The sequence below is a fragment of the Sander vitreus genome, chromosome 4 (assembly GCF_031162955.1).
Source record: "Sander vitreus isolate 19-12246 chromosome 4, sanVit1, whole genome shotgun sequence".
Classification (NCBI taxonomy): domain Eukaryota; kingdom Metazoa; phylum Chordata; class Actinopteri; order Perciformes; family Percidae; genus Sander; species Sander vitreus.
In genome coordinates this window covers 23542427-23558912 of record NC_135858.1, presented here as the reverse complement: position 1 = coordinate 23558912, position 16486 = coordinate 23542427, and the positions used below count along the sequence as shown (strand labels likewise).

Below are 16486 nucleotides of genomic sequence, written 5' to 3'. Positions count from 1 at the left end.
CATGTGTTAATTAATGCACTTGCACACACAAATACACATATACAATTATTATATTAAATTGTCCAATGAAAGGATGTTGTCATTACGGTTTGATTTGGTGTGTCTACAAACACTAGGCTGCTAAGAAGCCTTGACGCAGTTTGTACACACCCTTATTGTATCTCACAATTAGTCCATTCAAACTGTGTGGCTAACCATATCAAACCCACAGCTCCTGCATTGGAAGTAAAATAATAGAAAATATGTCTTGGAACTGGAAAAGAAAAGAAAACTTTAGGATGTAGTGGGTTGCTATCAGACGACTGGTCATTTAGTGACTGACATGGTGAATTAAAAGATAGATTAGAGGGGAAAGATTAGATATACAGTAGTCTCAAAGTACTTTTATTGTTGTGGGTCACCACAGCTTTGCTAATAACAAGCTTTTCTTTGAAAGCCTTTTCACAAACACCTGTTCTTTCTATGCTTTTGACGGAGCCACATTGTTCAAACGGGCTTAAATTACGCAAAGAGCTCCTCTAAAAGAAACTGTTTTTCATTACAATGCATCACTTTGCAGTCGACAAATAGAATTACACAGACAGTTTTTACATTTGTGGTTAAGATAATAAAGGCAAATAATCAACTATTTCAGTGGTGAGATGTGGCGCTGCCAAAAGTACTGTGCAGTGATAGAGATCTTAATATGTGCTTGTTATTGTTGGTTATAAAATCACCTAAGCAACTGAAATGCTGCTGGGAAACCACTGCAAATGAGGCAGAGACCTTATCATACCATTGTCTGAAGTGGTGTCACTGTATAATATAGCCTAAATATCATGCTAAGATGATGATTACAGTAACCTTAAATGTAACAGCCATTTGTGCTTATGGCTTTGCAGGTTTGCAAAACGTGTGTGGTAAGTGGATGAGGGAATGGCAACACCATATTTGGACTGTCCAATGTTAAGACATAATGTTAAAGGACAATTCCAGCGCAAAACAAACCTAGGGGTTAATAACAGATGTGTACCCACTCTGTCACTCTCTGGGACATGTTTTCATGCTAATCGAATGAGTTTGTAGCTTGAAACAAGCTAGCACGGACCACTGATTAGCTTACAACGCTAGTATTTGGGGCACAGGGAAAATAAAAACAAATCGCTTATTATACCACTAAAAAGGCTCAAAATATCACCACACTTCAATGGTAGCATAATGAGGGTCCCTAAATGTTAACCGAAGCATTGAGAACATTGTAAGTGTACAGACAGTTTATTAAAAAGATAGATTATAAAGACAGTTGCGTTCTCGTATACAGGCGGCCACCGTCTTGGGAGCTACTGTCTTTTCTAAACTATCTTTTTAATTTTTCAAGCTACAAACACATTCGATTAGCATGAAAACATGTCCCAGAGAGTGATCGAGTGGGTACACATCTGTTATTAACCCCTAGGTTCGTTTTGCGCCGGAATTGTCCTTTAATATAAGCTCAGGTTTTAAGCCAACATGGATGAGAGGTCCTAAAAGTTTTAGCATCAATAGTTCAATAAAACTTGATCTGCTGACAAAGACTGTGTGATATGGTTATAGCTCTGAAACAAGTGAGTATGTGGGCCTTGAGTTACAATTGTTACAATTTTTAGCATGAAACATAATACATGTTTAAAGATTTAGCAATAAACCCTAAGGCTGCAGCTCTATGAAATAATCATGTCTGTGTATAAATTAAGTCTTTGCTTTCACTTTACTTGTCTGACATTGATTCTCAACATGTATTAGACAAGATGAACTTAATTTTACAACTTAAGTCAAGGTTAGCAATTTGTTAGGCTACTTAAAGGGACAGTTCACCCCAAATCTAAAATACATATTTTTACTCTTACCTATACTACTAATTATATATCTAGATTTCCTTTTGGTGGAAGTTGCCCAGTGTTGGAGATAGCAGCTGTAGAGATGTCTGCCTTCTCTCCAATATGATGGAACTAGATGGCACTCGGCTTGTGGTGCTCAAAGCGCCAAATAAAAGTCTCCTTCCAGAAATCATGACACGGTTACTCAGGATAATCCACAGACCTGGTTGTGAGCAGTTTCATTTAGGAACTATTTTCTTTCTACCGAACTAAACCCGCCAACCGTATCACCATGCATAGACTAATCAGAAAACACTTTGTGGTCATTATGGAGAGGAAGATGAATAACAACAACTAATAATGCTTTTATGTACATAATATAGGCATGTCAATATTGTTTTAAGACATACTTAAAAAATTGTTGTTCTAGGTTTTATAACCAAATGTGAATAACTTAATTGCTGATTGATTTAAGTTTTTCAAATATTGCCTGAGCAGAATTTACAACTATTTATTTCCTGTAGCTGCACTGTGAAGCTAGCACCTGGAATGAAATCCAGGCAAGCATTGGAAGATTATGTAAATTCAAACTACCAATAACACAATGTAACTAGAGACCGTCTTGCAATGGGATCACAGCAGCCGAGATGCCATATCGGGCCAGGTGCGAAAAAGTGGTGGGGCCAGTGGGCCCTTCCCTACTTGAATGACACCTTTATTGCCCCGAGGGGAATTTGTTTTGCACTCAAGGGAGCCACATTGAATACAGACAACAGTAAATAACAATAAACAATAAAAACCAGACCAAACATCCAACAACATTGAAGACGTAGAAGATACAGAAAACAGAACAACAACAACAACAACAACAACAACAACGCAGCAATGGTGGTGACATGCAATCATCAGTCCAATAGCTAAGATAAATCAATAAATAATTAAATAAATAATCAATAGTGCACGTTATAAAATGTCTATGTGCCTGTGTCTGATCTGTTCATTAACTGAATGCTCCTCGGCACAAATGATGTAATGGAACATTTGGTTTTTGTAAGGGGCATTCAAAATCTACGTCCAGAGGGGAGGGGGGGAAACTCTGAGCAAAGTGGGTGGAATGGATCATCCAGTATCCTTAGGGCCAGATTGAGGGTATACTGTTCTGTGAGGTTGGAGATGCTTTTAACATCGGATGCAGTAATTTCCCCGCCCATTTAAGTCACCTTGTCCAGCATGTTCCTGTTCTTCCTACCCCCGTTTTTATGGCGTCCTTGCTCGGACCACTCCCATCTCTCTGCATTCATTTGGGTCTCAACTACACACCTGTGAAGTTTTGTGACTGCATCTTGCAGAGTTGTGTAGCTATCAAGGTGAAAAAATCTGGCCTCAGACATGTAACAACGTAGTCTCATCAATGGGTTCAAAACTTATGCATGATTCATATGATAGTTTGCGAAATATGACATTCCATTTAATGCTATAAAACAGCGACTGTTTACGGTCACGTGACAGTTAAGTTACGGCACCAAAACAACTGGTTAAGATGAGTAAAAAGTTTGTGGTTTGGGTTAAAGTACTTCGGACATGAATACCGGTTCCCTTAAGTAGTACTTCAGGGACACAAACGTCAGTCCCTCGTGTGAAAGTCCTGTGTTTTGGGACATATCCACCACCCTGACCTCCTCCCAATGCAATGAAAAATTGCTGATATATTATTATGTATGACATTATTAGATTTATAATACTAATGCAGTTATGTGGTTCCTAGTCTATATCCACGACGTTCCACTTCCGGGATTGCTCTGGTGCCGCAGGAAATTCCGCCGGATGTCCCTCTTTTCGGCCAGATGTCCGTTACCTTCTGCTTTCTTTGTGTTGGAATTTTATTATTCGTGGATTTCTGAGGACTATGGTTAACTGCTCCTCAGATCTCTGCAGGGTAAATCCAAACAACTAGCTAGACTATCTGTCCAACCTTAGTTTTCTGTTGCACGATTAAAACAAAGACATGTTCCACCAAAACAAGTTCCTTCACCGCCCATGACGATTGTGATTGGTTTAAAGAAATGCCAATAAACCAGAGCAGGTTTTTCTCCCATCCCTAACCTAAGGGTCAGGCCCTTCTAGAGTGTCACCACAAAAATCTGAGGGGTCGTGAGATGGTTATTGAGGTAGAATCATAGACTGTAAAATAGTGGACGTAGCATCCGTGACATCTCCCATTGGTCTGCGGACTGCCGTTTTGAAGCCTCAGGTTTGGCAACACGGACATAACGCTGAACAAGACCTTTTAGGCCACCAAATGTTCCAATTAACTTTGATAAAGTGAATACATGTAAATAAAGCTACGAGGACAGCACTCCAATTTGATAGAATTTATTGCCAGCAGGCGTTGCCCTTCCTCAGCGTGTGCCGAAATGTCCGTTGTGGCGCAATAAATTCTATCAAATTGGAGTGCTGTCCTAGTAGCTTTATTTATGATTATTCACTTTTAGGATCCAGCACCCAGCCTTCAAAGATTTTTATGTATCTACGTGAGTTGAGCGTGTCCAGTCCTATTTTTTATAAAGTGAATACACACAGTGAAAGGGTCAAACTTTAAGATGAAAACACGGACAACACCCAAAAACAAGTTTTCAGGTATTTTAATATATGCAGGGCCATGGATATGCACTGCTAAGCCTCTGTCCTGATTGACAGGTCAGTGTGAAACTACGCCCTAAAGTATTCCCTGCTTTATCGTCTATTTTAAAATAAATGGGACCATCATTTACAAAATGAACATCAGGTTGTGGTTTTAGCTTTAATAAAAGTATTGTATTTCATAAGCTTATCCTTTTTAAATGTAAACTATTTTTAAAAAAAGAGTAAAGAGTGCAATGTTCCCCTCCAAAATGTTATAGAGTTGTAAAATGGAAAGACTCAAGTTACAAAGTATATTCTTTAGTGTCTTATCACTTTGAATTGTCTGTCACCTAAGTACTGAGGGCAACTAGTAGTGTTTGAGGTCTGAGTCTAATGGCACATGGCACTTCAGACACACACACACACACACACACACACACACACACACACACACACACACACACACACACACACACACACACACAAAGTAAACACGACTGCCCTATAAATATAAGTTGCAGTCAATGGAGCTGAAATTCCTTTGCACTCACTCTCAGAGTCACTTGCTCTCACTTTGCACACACCCCCAGCAGGTGCTTTCACTTGAAGTTTGTTTGCAGTTGTGCTTTAGGCTGTGACTTTCAGTTTAGGTGTAATTCCACCAAAGAGCCTGAGAGGGTTCGAGGCCTCAAGGCTGGGGGCTCTGCGACACTCATTGGGGGGGAAAGAGATTGAAGGGTGCCCGCTGCATCTCTGTCCTCAGATAGCGCCTAGACGTCCCGTCTGAGCTGAGCTTTAGTCTGCAACAGGGACAAAAGGCCATCCTTCATCCTGCAACAGAACCAGAGCTGCACTGCATCTGCTATCATCCAGTCAAGTCATTGCCTCTGGCCATCAGAGCATCTTTGCCTTGGTAAGAAGACGCTGCTATACATAATGTCCTAAATATGTGATGTGTGTCTTAAAATACAGGTTTTATTTGCTTGTTCACACCATTACTATTAATTGTTAGAGGAGCCTTTATATGACGCTTTTTATGAGTAAACATTATTGTAAAATTTACTGTCTGATGTTGATATAATCATCTCATCTTTCAGGGAACATAAAAGGCATCTTCTATGCAACTTACCTGGTACAGGATTAACAACATTTATAAATAACTTTTTAGTTATTCATTATAATCTATGATTATTAATTAACTTTTACTACCCACAATATGGAAAATTGTCTTTGGCTTCACAACACAGGTTTAAAAACAACATGAGACTTATTTTATAAAGACAGAAAAGTTGTTTTATTAATTTACGTAATCATTTGTGTTTTGTTTTCTTTGTGTTTGCTCTGTATCTTTGTCACGTCTACAGGATTTTACTTGTTTCTATTTATATCTAATTGCATATTTCATACAGGGAGATAAAACAAATGTGGTCAGAAAAAAGTTGGCTGGGGGCATTGTTTGCAGTTTGATGCCAAAAACACAACAATACGCTGACATGTTAAAAAGAAATGTGTCATTGTTGTCTGTGATAAGACCTCGAAAGTTTTTTTTTAAAGGTGGAAATTAAATACGTCTGTCACTATAATAAGAGTAAATTACAAACAGAAACAACAGAACTGGACTTTCTGCTCTATTGTTTCTGAAGGTGAAGGTGCCTTTTACCCTCTCACTCAAATCTATCATGTCACGCTGATCTTTATCATTACCCTACAGCAGCAGTTAATTAGAAAGCCAGATTGACAGGATGTCTTTTATTGAGTTTGCTAAAAGCTGTGATGATTCTCTTAAAAAATAAAAAATAAAGTTAGAATTTTTTTTGGAAAAGACAGCTACACCCTCCTCACTAACATTTTAAAATAATATAACAGTCATCTGAAATAAGATAACAAATGTTGAGTAAGGTTTATCTATGAAATAATCACTAGGATAATGATATTGTAAGATTTGAATCAGATTCAAAGTTAGAAGTCACACCAATATAGTTTTCATATTTCATGTGTGGACTTACCCGTATTGCCAGACCTAATGTCAATGATCTGCACTGTAAACATTACACAAGGTGACGTCCATAGAAATGTCAAATGTCATTCATGTAACACTTAATATTATAAACCTTTATTGGTGCTATAAAAAAAAAAAAAAAAAATAAAATAATATATATATATATATATATATATATATATATATATATATATATATATATATATATATATATATGCGATCTTGCATTGCGATCTTGCATTGCCAGACCTTTCTCCAAGCGCTGTGGAGGGTCTGGCTAGTCCACACAGCATTCTGGGATGGGACAAAAACGTGCTCTGGTTTATTGGCATTCCTCACAATCGTCATGGGCGGCGCTAAGTGCCGGACAGAGCATGGTGCCTCTGCAAAATAGACTCGGGAAGGAACTTGTTTTGGTGGAACGTGTATATTCAAAAGTTGTTTTAGTCGTGCAACAGAAAACTCCAAGAGATAGTCTAGCTAGCTGTCTGGATTTACCCTGCAGAGAGCTGAGGAGCAGTTAACCGTAGTCCTCATACATCCACCAGAGTTCACCAAATTCCAACACAAAGAAAGCGGAAGGTAGCGGACATCTGGCCGAAAAGAGGGACAACCGGCTTTTGTTCTGTTATGCACAAATTGAAAATGTGCTAAAAACATGTGGATGAAAATTGACCATTAACTCATGAAGGCCAGACATGAAGTAGTATAGTTTGGCTGTCCTATTCATCTACATTGTTACACTACTGTTGACACTTTCTAAAGCAACTGCTGATTATACTACATGTTTTGTGTAACTTTTAAAACTGATATTAATTTCCTGATCAACCCGCATGTTACAGTTAATCCAGCTGCGCCAGAATGCCTTAGGCCTCATACATGGTGAGAGTCTCCATATCTTCACTATCTCTACAAAAATAGTCAACAGGTTTATTTTTCCATCAATTCGTGCTACACCTCCAAATCTTCAGGTCCAATCTCAGTAGTATGACTTTTATCATCTGCATCACTAAATGTAAATGCAGCTCTGTGTCAAAATGTATTTGGACCAACAGCAAAGCTTTTGCTTGTATTGTTTCCTACTGGCCGAATGCCAGTGCACCTGACTAACAGAAATGAATCACCGAATGCACCAACATTCCATATTGGCAGTTAATACAAACCACCAGATGCAAAAAAGGGGGTATAACAAAATGTAATTAAATTATTTTTTTTACAGACAGGAAATAGAAGGATGTGATGATCTGTAAACTACAAATATTGCAAACAGCAATAAAAACAGAAGCCACACACAGAAAATCAGCCTTTGTTTGTGTTTCATTAAATAAGCAATTAAGCAAAAAGTCAACCTAAAATGAACTACTGTTACACCTGAACCTAATTTATAATGTGAACAGAGCACCTGCACATCAAAATAAAAAAAATAAAAAAAAAGCACCTGCACATCTCAAGGTGTGTGTGTGTGTGTGTGTGTGTGTGTGTGTGTGTGTGTGTGCGTGCGTGCGCATGTGCGCATGTGCATGTGTATGTCTAAGGCAGCAAACCACAGATCCAAATCTCTTCCAGCCTTGCACACCAGTGACTTCCAGTAATAGTTTTATTTTTCTTCTTGGGGAACAATGACTTCCTTATTTGGTCCAAGTTTCCCATGAGAAACAGTAATAACGGTGGAAAAAGTCTCCCTTTAACACTCGCATGGCAAACAGTCACGCCTGGCTGTACACACTTTTTTAACTCCAGACTCAAACAACACAGACCGTTTTTTGTGACGAGTCGGACATATTTTGGGCGCTAATAGATAGAAGATCTCAGATCCCACACACGACCAGCTCAGATTAAATCATTCAGGTTAAACACACTTGAAAGAGCAGACTTTTGCTTGTTTTAATCACTACTCATTAACTTTAATCTAAACACTTCAGCCGACTTCTGTCACAAAATTCTGATAAATGAGCTAACACGTTTATTTTAAGCTAGATTGGTAGTATTGGTCTGCAACTTTTACCTCCTTTATTTCAAGAGAGGGTTTGGAAGTGAAGGATTTCATTTTTGCGTTGGATCATAATCTTTCTGACTCAATGTTAACTGTTTTTCCAGGCATTATAAGGTCCTTATGTTAAGGAGGGTAGTTATGACATGTAGGTGAAAGCCTAACAAACTGAATTAAATGGACAATATTTGTGATCCCAGTTGGATTCACATGACTGTTATTCTTTTCATCCTTATGTGACTTTTTCTGTGTGTTTTTCCCCCAGGGAAAACATAGGCTAACACAAGTGGCTCAGTTTCATTTCTTTTGCAGAAAAAACACATCATTCTGATAGCACAGCTACAGTATAATGACATAAACTCCAAAGTGATCATACAAAGCTCATCTCAAATAATCACCCTCTTCATGTTAAATGAGACCAAGCATATGGAAGAAATATGGTTCCCAGGGTGGACGCCTGCATGGAGTCAGTTCTTTTTTGTCAGTGTCAAAGGCTGACTTTGCTGAGTAAATGGAGCAAGCTCTAATGCTCCTGAAATGAATATCAGCATCTTGACCAAACTCATTTAGAGATCAGTCAGGGTCTTAATCCCTCTCCCTGGGGGTGTGTGTTTGTGTCTTTTTCTTGTGCCCCCTCTTCCTTTTGGAAGAAGGTAATATGGCTAAATTTGCTTTGCTAATGGGTTTAGCGCAAGCTGTTACAGAGCAGAGTTGACACGAAGCAGCCAGGCTGGGATACCAGTGGCTTTTAATCTGACTCCTGATGGAGTGAAAGGGAGTGTGGGTTGTGGTTTACGAGAAATTTGGAGATAAAAGGAAAACTGGGAAGGAGGTTTTACAGTGGGGGGTTGAGGACCAAAGTCTGGACGGGTAATCTTTTTTAGGGGTGGGGAAGATAACTTCATTTAACTTTGGGGAAGTTTGGTAAAAGAGTATTTTCTCAAATGTTATATAATATAGTATATGTTATGCAATCAGCGTGTCGGTAGACAAAGAAAAAAAGAATCATGTAAAAGGCTTGAGATCGGCATTATAAAAGGGTTTGCGTTCTTAAATCCAGGTTATTGAAGAAGTGTGTGCCACTAAATAGACAAAAAAGGAATGAGAGGCGCTTCAGATGCAAATAGGAAATCAATTCATTCCATGTGCAAAATGTGAAAAAATATGCAAAAAAAGTTTCGGACATGTTCTGCTGATGATAGGCCTACGATCAAAATGTCCACTTGTTTTCACCTTTTGCACATGGAATCAAATGATTCTTTTTGCCTCTAAGGGCCTCTTTTTTTTCTGGGTATTTACTTCTTTGAGAAAAGTTTAACATTACCTAGATTCATTTTACACTCTCACCCTCACAAATGATTTTGGCTGACGGGTGTAGTCTATCATTTAGCAAATTTTATGAGACTTTTAATTTCTTTGTGTCTTGACAAATAAAGCCAAGACTCTCCTTGAACATGTGCTCTGTGGGAGCACACTTCCTTTACAGTGGCATCAGCCACAACCACTGATAACCTGGTGTGTGACAGCAGTGTGCCTTCCCATATGCCAGCTGTGGCAGGTACACATTATGGGCGCGCCATATTACGAGTTCACCCTGAGATTACAACACTTGTGCCGTAGCTGACGTCCATAAACAAACACTTATGATAGCAATTTCCTGTTAAAAAGAAGCTGTCGCAGCTATCAGTCGAGGTTCATAAAACAGACAGCTTGGTTGGTTTCAAACATGCGGTTTAGTGGACACTCTTCTCCACATTATCTAACTTGATTAAAAACTCCAGCTGACAGTGGAGACAGAAGGCTGCAGAGACGGCACCTTGAAAGCCGAGGCAGGCGGCTGGGCTGCTTCAGGTCTCAATACAAGTCACCTACCCCCAACACATCAGCCATTCTGGGCCACTGACCCACAAATAACAGACTCAGTCAAATCCATTTTGCCCCATGCCTGTCAACGCTGTGTGTGTTTTAACTCTCCTTAGGGTCATTTCCCCAGTATTTCCATTAGGCTCCGGGTTCTTATAGAGCATCGATCAGCACAGTTGCACCTCAGTTCTGCTCGTAACACATTCTGAAAAGGGTGTCTGCAGATGCTCTGATGGAGTTTATTACTAAACAAAAACAATTGCTGGTTTAGCAGCCAGGAAGTTGCAGGAGAAGAACTGTTGGAGAAGGTATGATTTTAATCAGTGATGCTGAACTGCTTGAATGAAATTTTGTCAGACAGGATTATCATTTATGAGCTCTTGTCGACTGCAGATTTAAATTATACATTGACCTTTAAAACATATTTTCTCATTTTGTGAAGTGCTTATGTTACAGGCAGATCTGTTGATTCTTTCTGATCTCACTCTATTCAGAATAATCAGCCACAAAGACACTTTTTAACAAAGATTTTGCAATGCTGAAAGGATACTTTCAAACGTTTACACGGCACTCAGTTCATGTAAGTAACATGTTAGAAATATAGAGTTTAATGTGACTTTTCTTCATCTCTCTCTCGTCTCCAGGTAATAGTTACAGTATGACAAATCCAGTGGGCAGTTTATCGGAAGGCCCATTGTATGGATCCCGGCTCGGGATGACAGAGGACTCCCTCGCCATCCTGGAGCGAAACAGAGGCTCTGGAGAACCCTGGGACCTGGGGGAGACCAAACCAAGCGTGGAAGCCCTGGAGCGCGGTGTTCCGGGCTTCTATCTGTCCTGCTTTGACATGCTCCTCACTGAAGACGCCACCTGGCTGGTGAAAGTTTCAGAGGCCTCCCCGACGCTGGTTTCAACCATGACTCGCATGGAGCCCCAGGAAGAACCAGAGCAGTGCCCCGTCATTGACAGCCAGGAACAGGGACTCTCTCCTGGGCTGGAGGGGCAGGAGGAGGAGCGGTCTCTGGAGCAGGTGCAGTGCATGGTGGTGGGAGAAGTGCTGAAGGACATTGAAACAGCCTGCAAACTGCTCAATATCACCCCAGGTAGGCTGCCTTCCACCACACCTGTTACTGCAGTTTGACATCTTCAAGAGAGGTGTTACAGTACTAAGGAACAAAAGACACATTTGTCATGACAAAAAAAGAAGCCCGTTATTTTTTAAGAAAAGGGATATTGATTCAACTTAAGCTACTGGCTCTTTCCCCCAAAACCAACACATATTAGTGTGGATAGCTCAGACAAGATGACAGATCCGTTCAATCATGCCCTTACTGACGCACAGCCATGTTTGCCTGCTCCAGGATCTGTTTAATCCTGACCTTTGCGTGAGTTCTCCTGGATTGTGACAGCGAGGTTTCTTTCCTGCCGATAGACAGTGTACACAGTGTTAAGGGCGAGGTCTCTCCTGCTCCCAAAAGCAAACAGAGGAAGCATTATATATTGTAAGGCTTCTGGCTGTCATAAAGCTTTGTAATCTCCAGGCATATGTTGTATTGATTAGAACTGTAGTGGCATAACAGCTTGATTACTTTGCGGTTTCAGTAATACAAATGTATTGTGTGTAAATAGAACAGAACATAATACACTCAAACTGGGAATTTAACTGACTTCAGGGAGTTTTCTCACCTTTTCCCCATCTTTCTCTGTTTTCCTAGACCCTATAGAGTGGAACACAGGGAACGTCCAGAAGTGGCTTCTGTGGACTGAACATCTATACAGGTTGCCCCATGCAGGAAAGGCCTTCCAGGAGCAGACAGGAAAGGACCTGTGTGCCATGAGCGAGGATGAGTTTCGCCAGCGCTCGCCGCAGTGTGGAGACACACTGCATGCACACCTGGACATATGGAAGTCAGGTGCGTGCGTGTGTGTTTGTGTTTGTGTGTGTGTGTGTGTGTGTGTGTGTGTGTGTGTGTGTGTGTGTGTGCGCGTGTGTGTGTGTGTGTGTGTGGGTGAAATTGAATTTAACATTAAGTTCATCATAGCCTGCTGCAGATCCTACGATGATTGTAGTGTCCAATGTTTGGAACTTTTGAATTAGCATTTTGAGTGTGTTTTATTATGTACAGTATGAGTGGATGGGAATAGTGAAAATCAGGGCTTTACAATCTGTACAATACAATAGTAATATAGTAACAGGTATAAGCATAAAATTAATTTAAACTCAACCTTTTTTTAATAAAATGTCTGTCTCTCTTCTGTCTTCAGCTGCCTGGATGAAAGAGAGGTGTTCAGTTGGGGATACAAAAACTACCAGTAGGTTTGGTTTCCTCATTCACCTGCCATTTAAAGAATATATTAAAGTCTAATGACTAAATACTGCATTGTAACTTTGCTCAGAATCAGTGGTGGTTTTTGCTCGATGGGGGTCTCGCCCTGGGTGTAATTCAATGTAGAACTGCCCCCTCAGAATTAAGCAAAATTAAATATTAAGGACATTTACACATCAATACGGACCACTGGACATTTTTGTTTACTTACTTTTGTACAAGATTTTGGCTTTCCTGCAAATTAAGCACCTGTTTTGTGTCTCCTGGTTAGTTTGGAAACCTTAACGGCTTCGCCTCGTCAACTTTTGGGCCTTGGGAATGTGTGATTTCCCTCTGAGACTCACTACACTGTGGCCTTAAAGTCCAAATGTTGTGTTTGTGTTGTTTAGATGGTGAGGATCTTTGGTCTGAGGCAGATTCCTCTTGTTCCGGTCAGCCCATTCATCTGTGGCAGTTCCTCAGAGAACTCCTACTTAAACCTCACAACTATGGACGCTGTATCCGCTGGCTCAATAAAGAAAAAGGTATTTATTATTTTTATTTTTACTTTTCATCTCACAGTTCAACTTCTTTTAGTAATTACACATCAACCAAAAGTTCAACTGTTTTCTACACTTTCACCTCAACTGAAACTTCAGCTCATTTCAGTGAATAACCGTTCATCTGACACATCAGCTGCTTTCATCTGACACTTCAGCTGAGACCTAAACTCTTTTACATGCTTTCACTTCAACTGATTTCAGTGCAACAACTGACACGTGATTCGTTTTAAACTTATACAACATATCAAGCATAGCAAATAATTCATAGTTAAAATAGTTTAACTTGTTTACATTTCAAATATTTCCAATATTTAAACAGCTATTTAGGAGAGAGAACATGTCATTTAGTTTTTTGCTTTTCGTTTGTGAAGATATATGTAATGCTGCCTTCTTGACCAGGTCACTTTAGAAAAATAGATTTTAATCTTAATTAGACTACTGATTGAAAAAAAGAAAGAAAGAAAGAAAGAAAGAAAGAAAGAAAGAAAGAAAGAAAGAAAGAAAGAAAGAAAGAACAGGAAAAACAACAATGCAAATGTGAGTGGAAGACTAACATTGCTCTCTATGTGGCCCACTGATATTTTCACTTTGTGGCGGGTTGTTACAAATGTAAAATCTCTTGTAATTCCCACCAGGTATTTTTAAAATCGAAGACTCGGCTCATGTTGCAAGACTGTGGGGACTCAGAAAGAACCGACCTGCTATGAACTATGACAAGCTGAGCCGCTCCATACGTCAGTACTACAAGAAAGGCATCATCCGCAAGCCTGACGTGTCTCAGAGACTGGTGTACCAGTTCGTTCACCCAGTATGAGGCAGCAGCAGGGTGGGAGGACAAAAGAAAGAGGAGAAGGAGATGGAAACCTACAAAACTACAAGGAAACACTATCTCACCATGCACTTCAACACTTAAGCCCGAGATGAAAAGGTGATAGGAAACACGTGCACTGACCAACCCCAATGGTACACACTTTCACTGCCAACACTGAAGCAACAGCTGGCAGCTGGTGCGTGAAGGCTTATTTGTGCATGAATGAGAGGAAGAGACAAAACAAAGTGGCTGTTGTAGCTTTTTTTTTTTTTTCTGCTGCAGAATAAAACAACCACAGATTAAAAAACAGAAACTGCCTTGTCATTTGCATAATCTGCCTGTTTATTTTCCACAAAGGGATTCTAAATTATCCTTTACTTAATAAAGCAAATAGTTAGAACTGATTGCTGTTTCGTCCATAGCTGCATTTGTTTTGTCTTTTTGTTTCGCTCATCTTGACCACTGTCTCTGTTTTCCTGCCGCCGTGGAAATTGTGGTTATGATTGTTTTGCTTCTTTTTGGGGTTTGGTCCTGGCTGTTGTATACACAAGTAGTCAGCCAGTTTACACAATGGATCTGGATCCAAGAGTGAAAACCTGTTATCAAAGGATCCTCAACACCTGTGCCATGTAATTGGTTTTTGAAGGTGTAACCTGGTAAACAGCCCTGCTTTATATGTTGTGCTGTAAACGTTGGTTTGTACTGCTGTACATTGCATTTTATGTTGTGGGTGTTTTTCTATGGAGACCCAAAGTGTTCAAAATACAATAAATATATATAAACAAAATATGTGATATTGTAAAATAATTTAGTGATGTTTTTCGGTCGGGTTAGGGTCTTGACAATTATCATTTGGTCCAGACATTCATGGTCCCCAGAGGATGAATTGTAATTGCTTTAATGATCTCTTAATGTTATATCTAGTGCCATCATCTGGACAAAATTTAATTTTGTCTAATACTTTGATTTATGACCAAACACCTTCCAAACTAAACAAAAACTAATCAGCCTCATTTATACTTTGCTGTCTTTGAAGCTTCAATACTAATCAACAGCGAATATTTGAATATTCAGGGGGTGGGAGAATGCGTCATAGCACAGTGCCACTAACTTTACACACTGCCATTCACTTCATTAAATCACCTTAAAAGGACACCAGGCTGTTACAGTATAACCACACAGACCTCTACATACATCAGCCTGCTCACTTATAACGTCTAACGCGACTCAGCCAGACATTTCTCCGTTCTCAACCGAGCTGGACGGTATAGTGCTGCATAAATTAGCCTGTGGCTAGCAAACTTTATCTAACAGCTTAATCCAGACCAAACATCAAGGTGAATTTCAGCCTGCATGCATGTTTTTTTCAGCTTAACATTATTACAGTAAAACAGAGCAGCTAATATTGGTAGGGAGAGTTAGCGGACCAATGAGTTGTTACTGCACCTCTCTTTGCGTGTGTGTGTGTGTGTGTGTAAGGAGAGGAGAGGAGAGGAGAGGATAAGGTCCTGTGTCCATATCGCGGTTTTCTCTGGCAGAAAATGGCATCGCTTTATCCCAAGCACTAGCCGTGGGTTTTGTTTCTATGACAACAACATTACGTTAGCTACGTTGCTAACTTATAGTGCGTTCCATTTGTACTCGGACGTCGGCTTTTCCAAGGGTCAAAGCGGGTCAAAGTCGGAAACGCCACCCGACCAAGCTCGGAACTCGGACAACTTCCGAGTACCCCAAAGCTCAAAATCCAACATGGATGCCCTATGCATCAATAGTTGTGGAAGCTGTAGTAACATACAGTGATTAGCACTTCTGTCTTATTTGTGTCTCACTAAAGCAGTCGTACACACTGTCCAACTTCTACCTGTGGACATGTTGTTACGCACATGTATGCACAAAAAACAGCGCAATGCGTTGTTACGTACGGCGAAAAAAGTCACTCACTGAAAAACACTCACCAGCAGCAGTCAGTGTTCGGCCGGTCTACTCCCACAAATGGGCTTTTCTGTCTTTGACAGCACCAGCGGCCTTCTGAAAAGTTCAGAGATTTTCACTAGAACAATTGGAGCGGCCGAACAAGGAAGATGGAGTGCGCTGAAAAAAGACACTTGGTGCAGCGCTTTTTCTCTAGGTGGTAAACACTCTCTTCTTGTTGAAAACGATTTCAAAAAGACACTGACGCTCAGAAAAAAACCTATTACAGGCCCTACTGCAGTAAAGACTCTCACATGAGCTGAAATGGAAACACTGTGCTGTAACACGTCTTTTGGTTTAATTAAAGGCTTAATTTTTAGGGATTCTGTTATTATACATACAGTACAGTATATCAGTATTGAAAAAAAATCTAAAATCCCAAAATTGAAAAAACAAAAATACCTACTCAGCAAACGAATAGTGATGTAGTTAAATATTCGGGTCCAGCTTTGGTGTTTTGTGCTAATTAGCAAAAGTAAGCATGATAGCATGTTAAACATCAACGTGTGAACATTTTGTACAAATT

The 16486-nt window shown here is 39.8% G+C and overlaps 1 protein-coding gene across 1 annotated transcript; it reads left to right on the top strand.

Moving 5' to 3' along the window:
- Nucleotides 1–5003: 5003 nt before the first annotated feature.
- spdef (SAM pointed domain containing ets transcription factor) lies at nucleotides 5004–14776 on the top strand. The gene is made up of 6 exons (XM_078249075.1): nucleotides 5004–5370; nucleotides 10954–11412; nucleotides 12025–12222; nucleotides 12575–12622; nucleotides 13026–13160; nucleotides 13814–14776. Exons 2-6 carry the CDS (start codon nucleotides 10968–10970, stop codon nucleotides 13990–13992), a joined length of 1005 nt encoding a protein of 334 aa, XP_078105201.1. The 5' UTR covers nucleotides 5004–5370; nucleotides 10954–10967; the 3' UTR covers nucleotides 13993–14776.
- Nucleotides 14777–16486: the final 1710 nt, after the last annotated feature.

What these genes read in the sequence shown, in the direction of transcription:
- spdef (XM_078249075.1), top strand. Translation starts at nt 10,968, where the DNA reads ATGACAAATCCAGTGGGCAGTTTATCGGAAGGCCCATTGTATGGATCC. An exon ending in TGGGGATACAAAAACTACCA is followed by an intron (nt 12,623 to 13,025) that starts GTAGGTTTGGTT and finishes TGTGTTGTTTAG; the next exon opens with ATGGTGAGGATCTTTGGTCT. An exon ending in CTGGCTCAATAAAGAAAAAG is followed by an intron (nt 13,161 to 13,813) that starts GTATTTATTATT and finishes AATTCCCACCAG; the next exon opens with GTATTTTTAAAATCGAAGAC.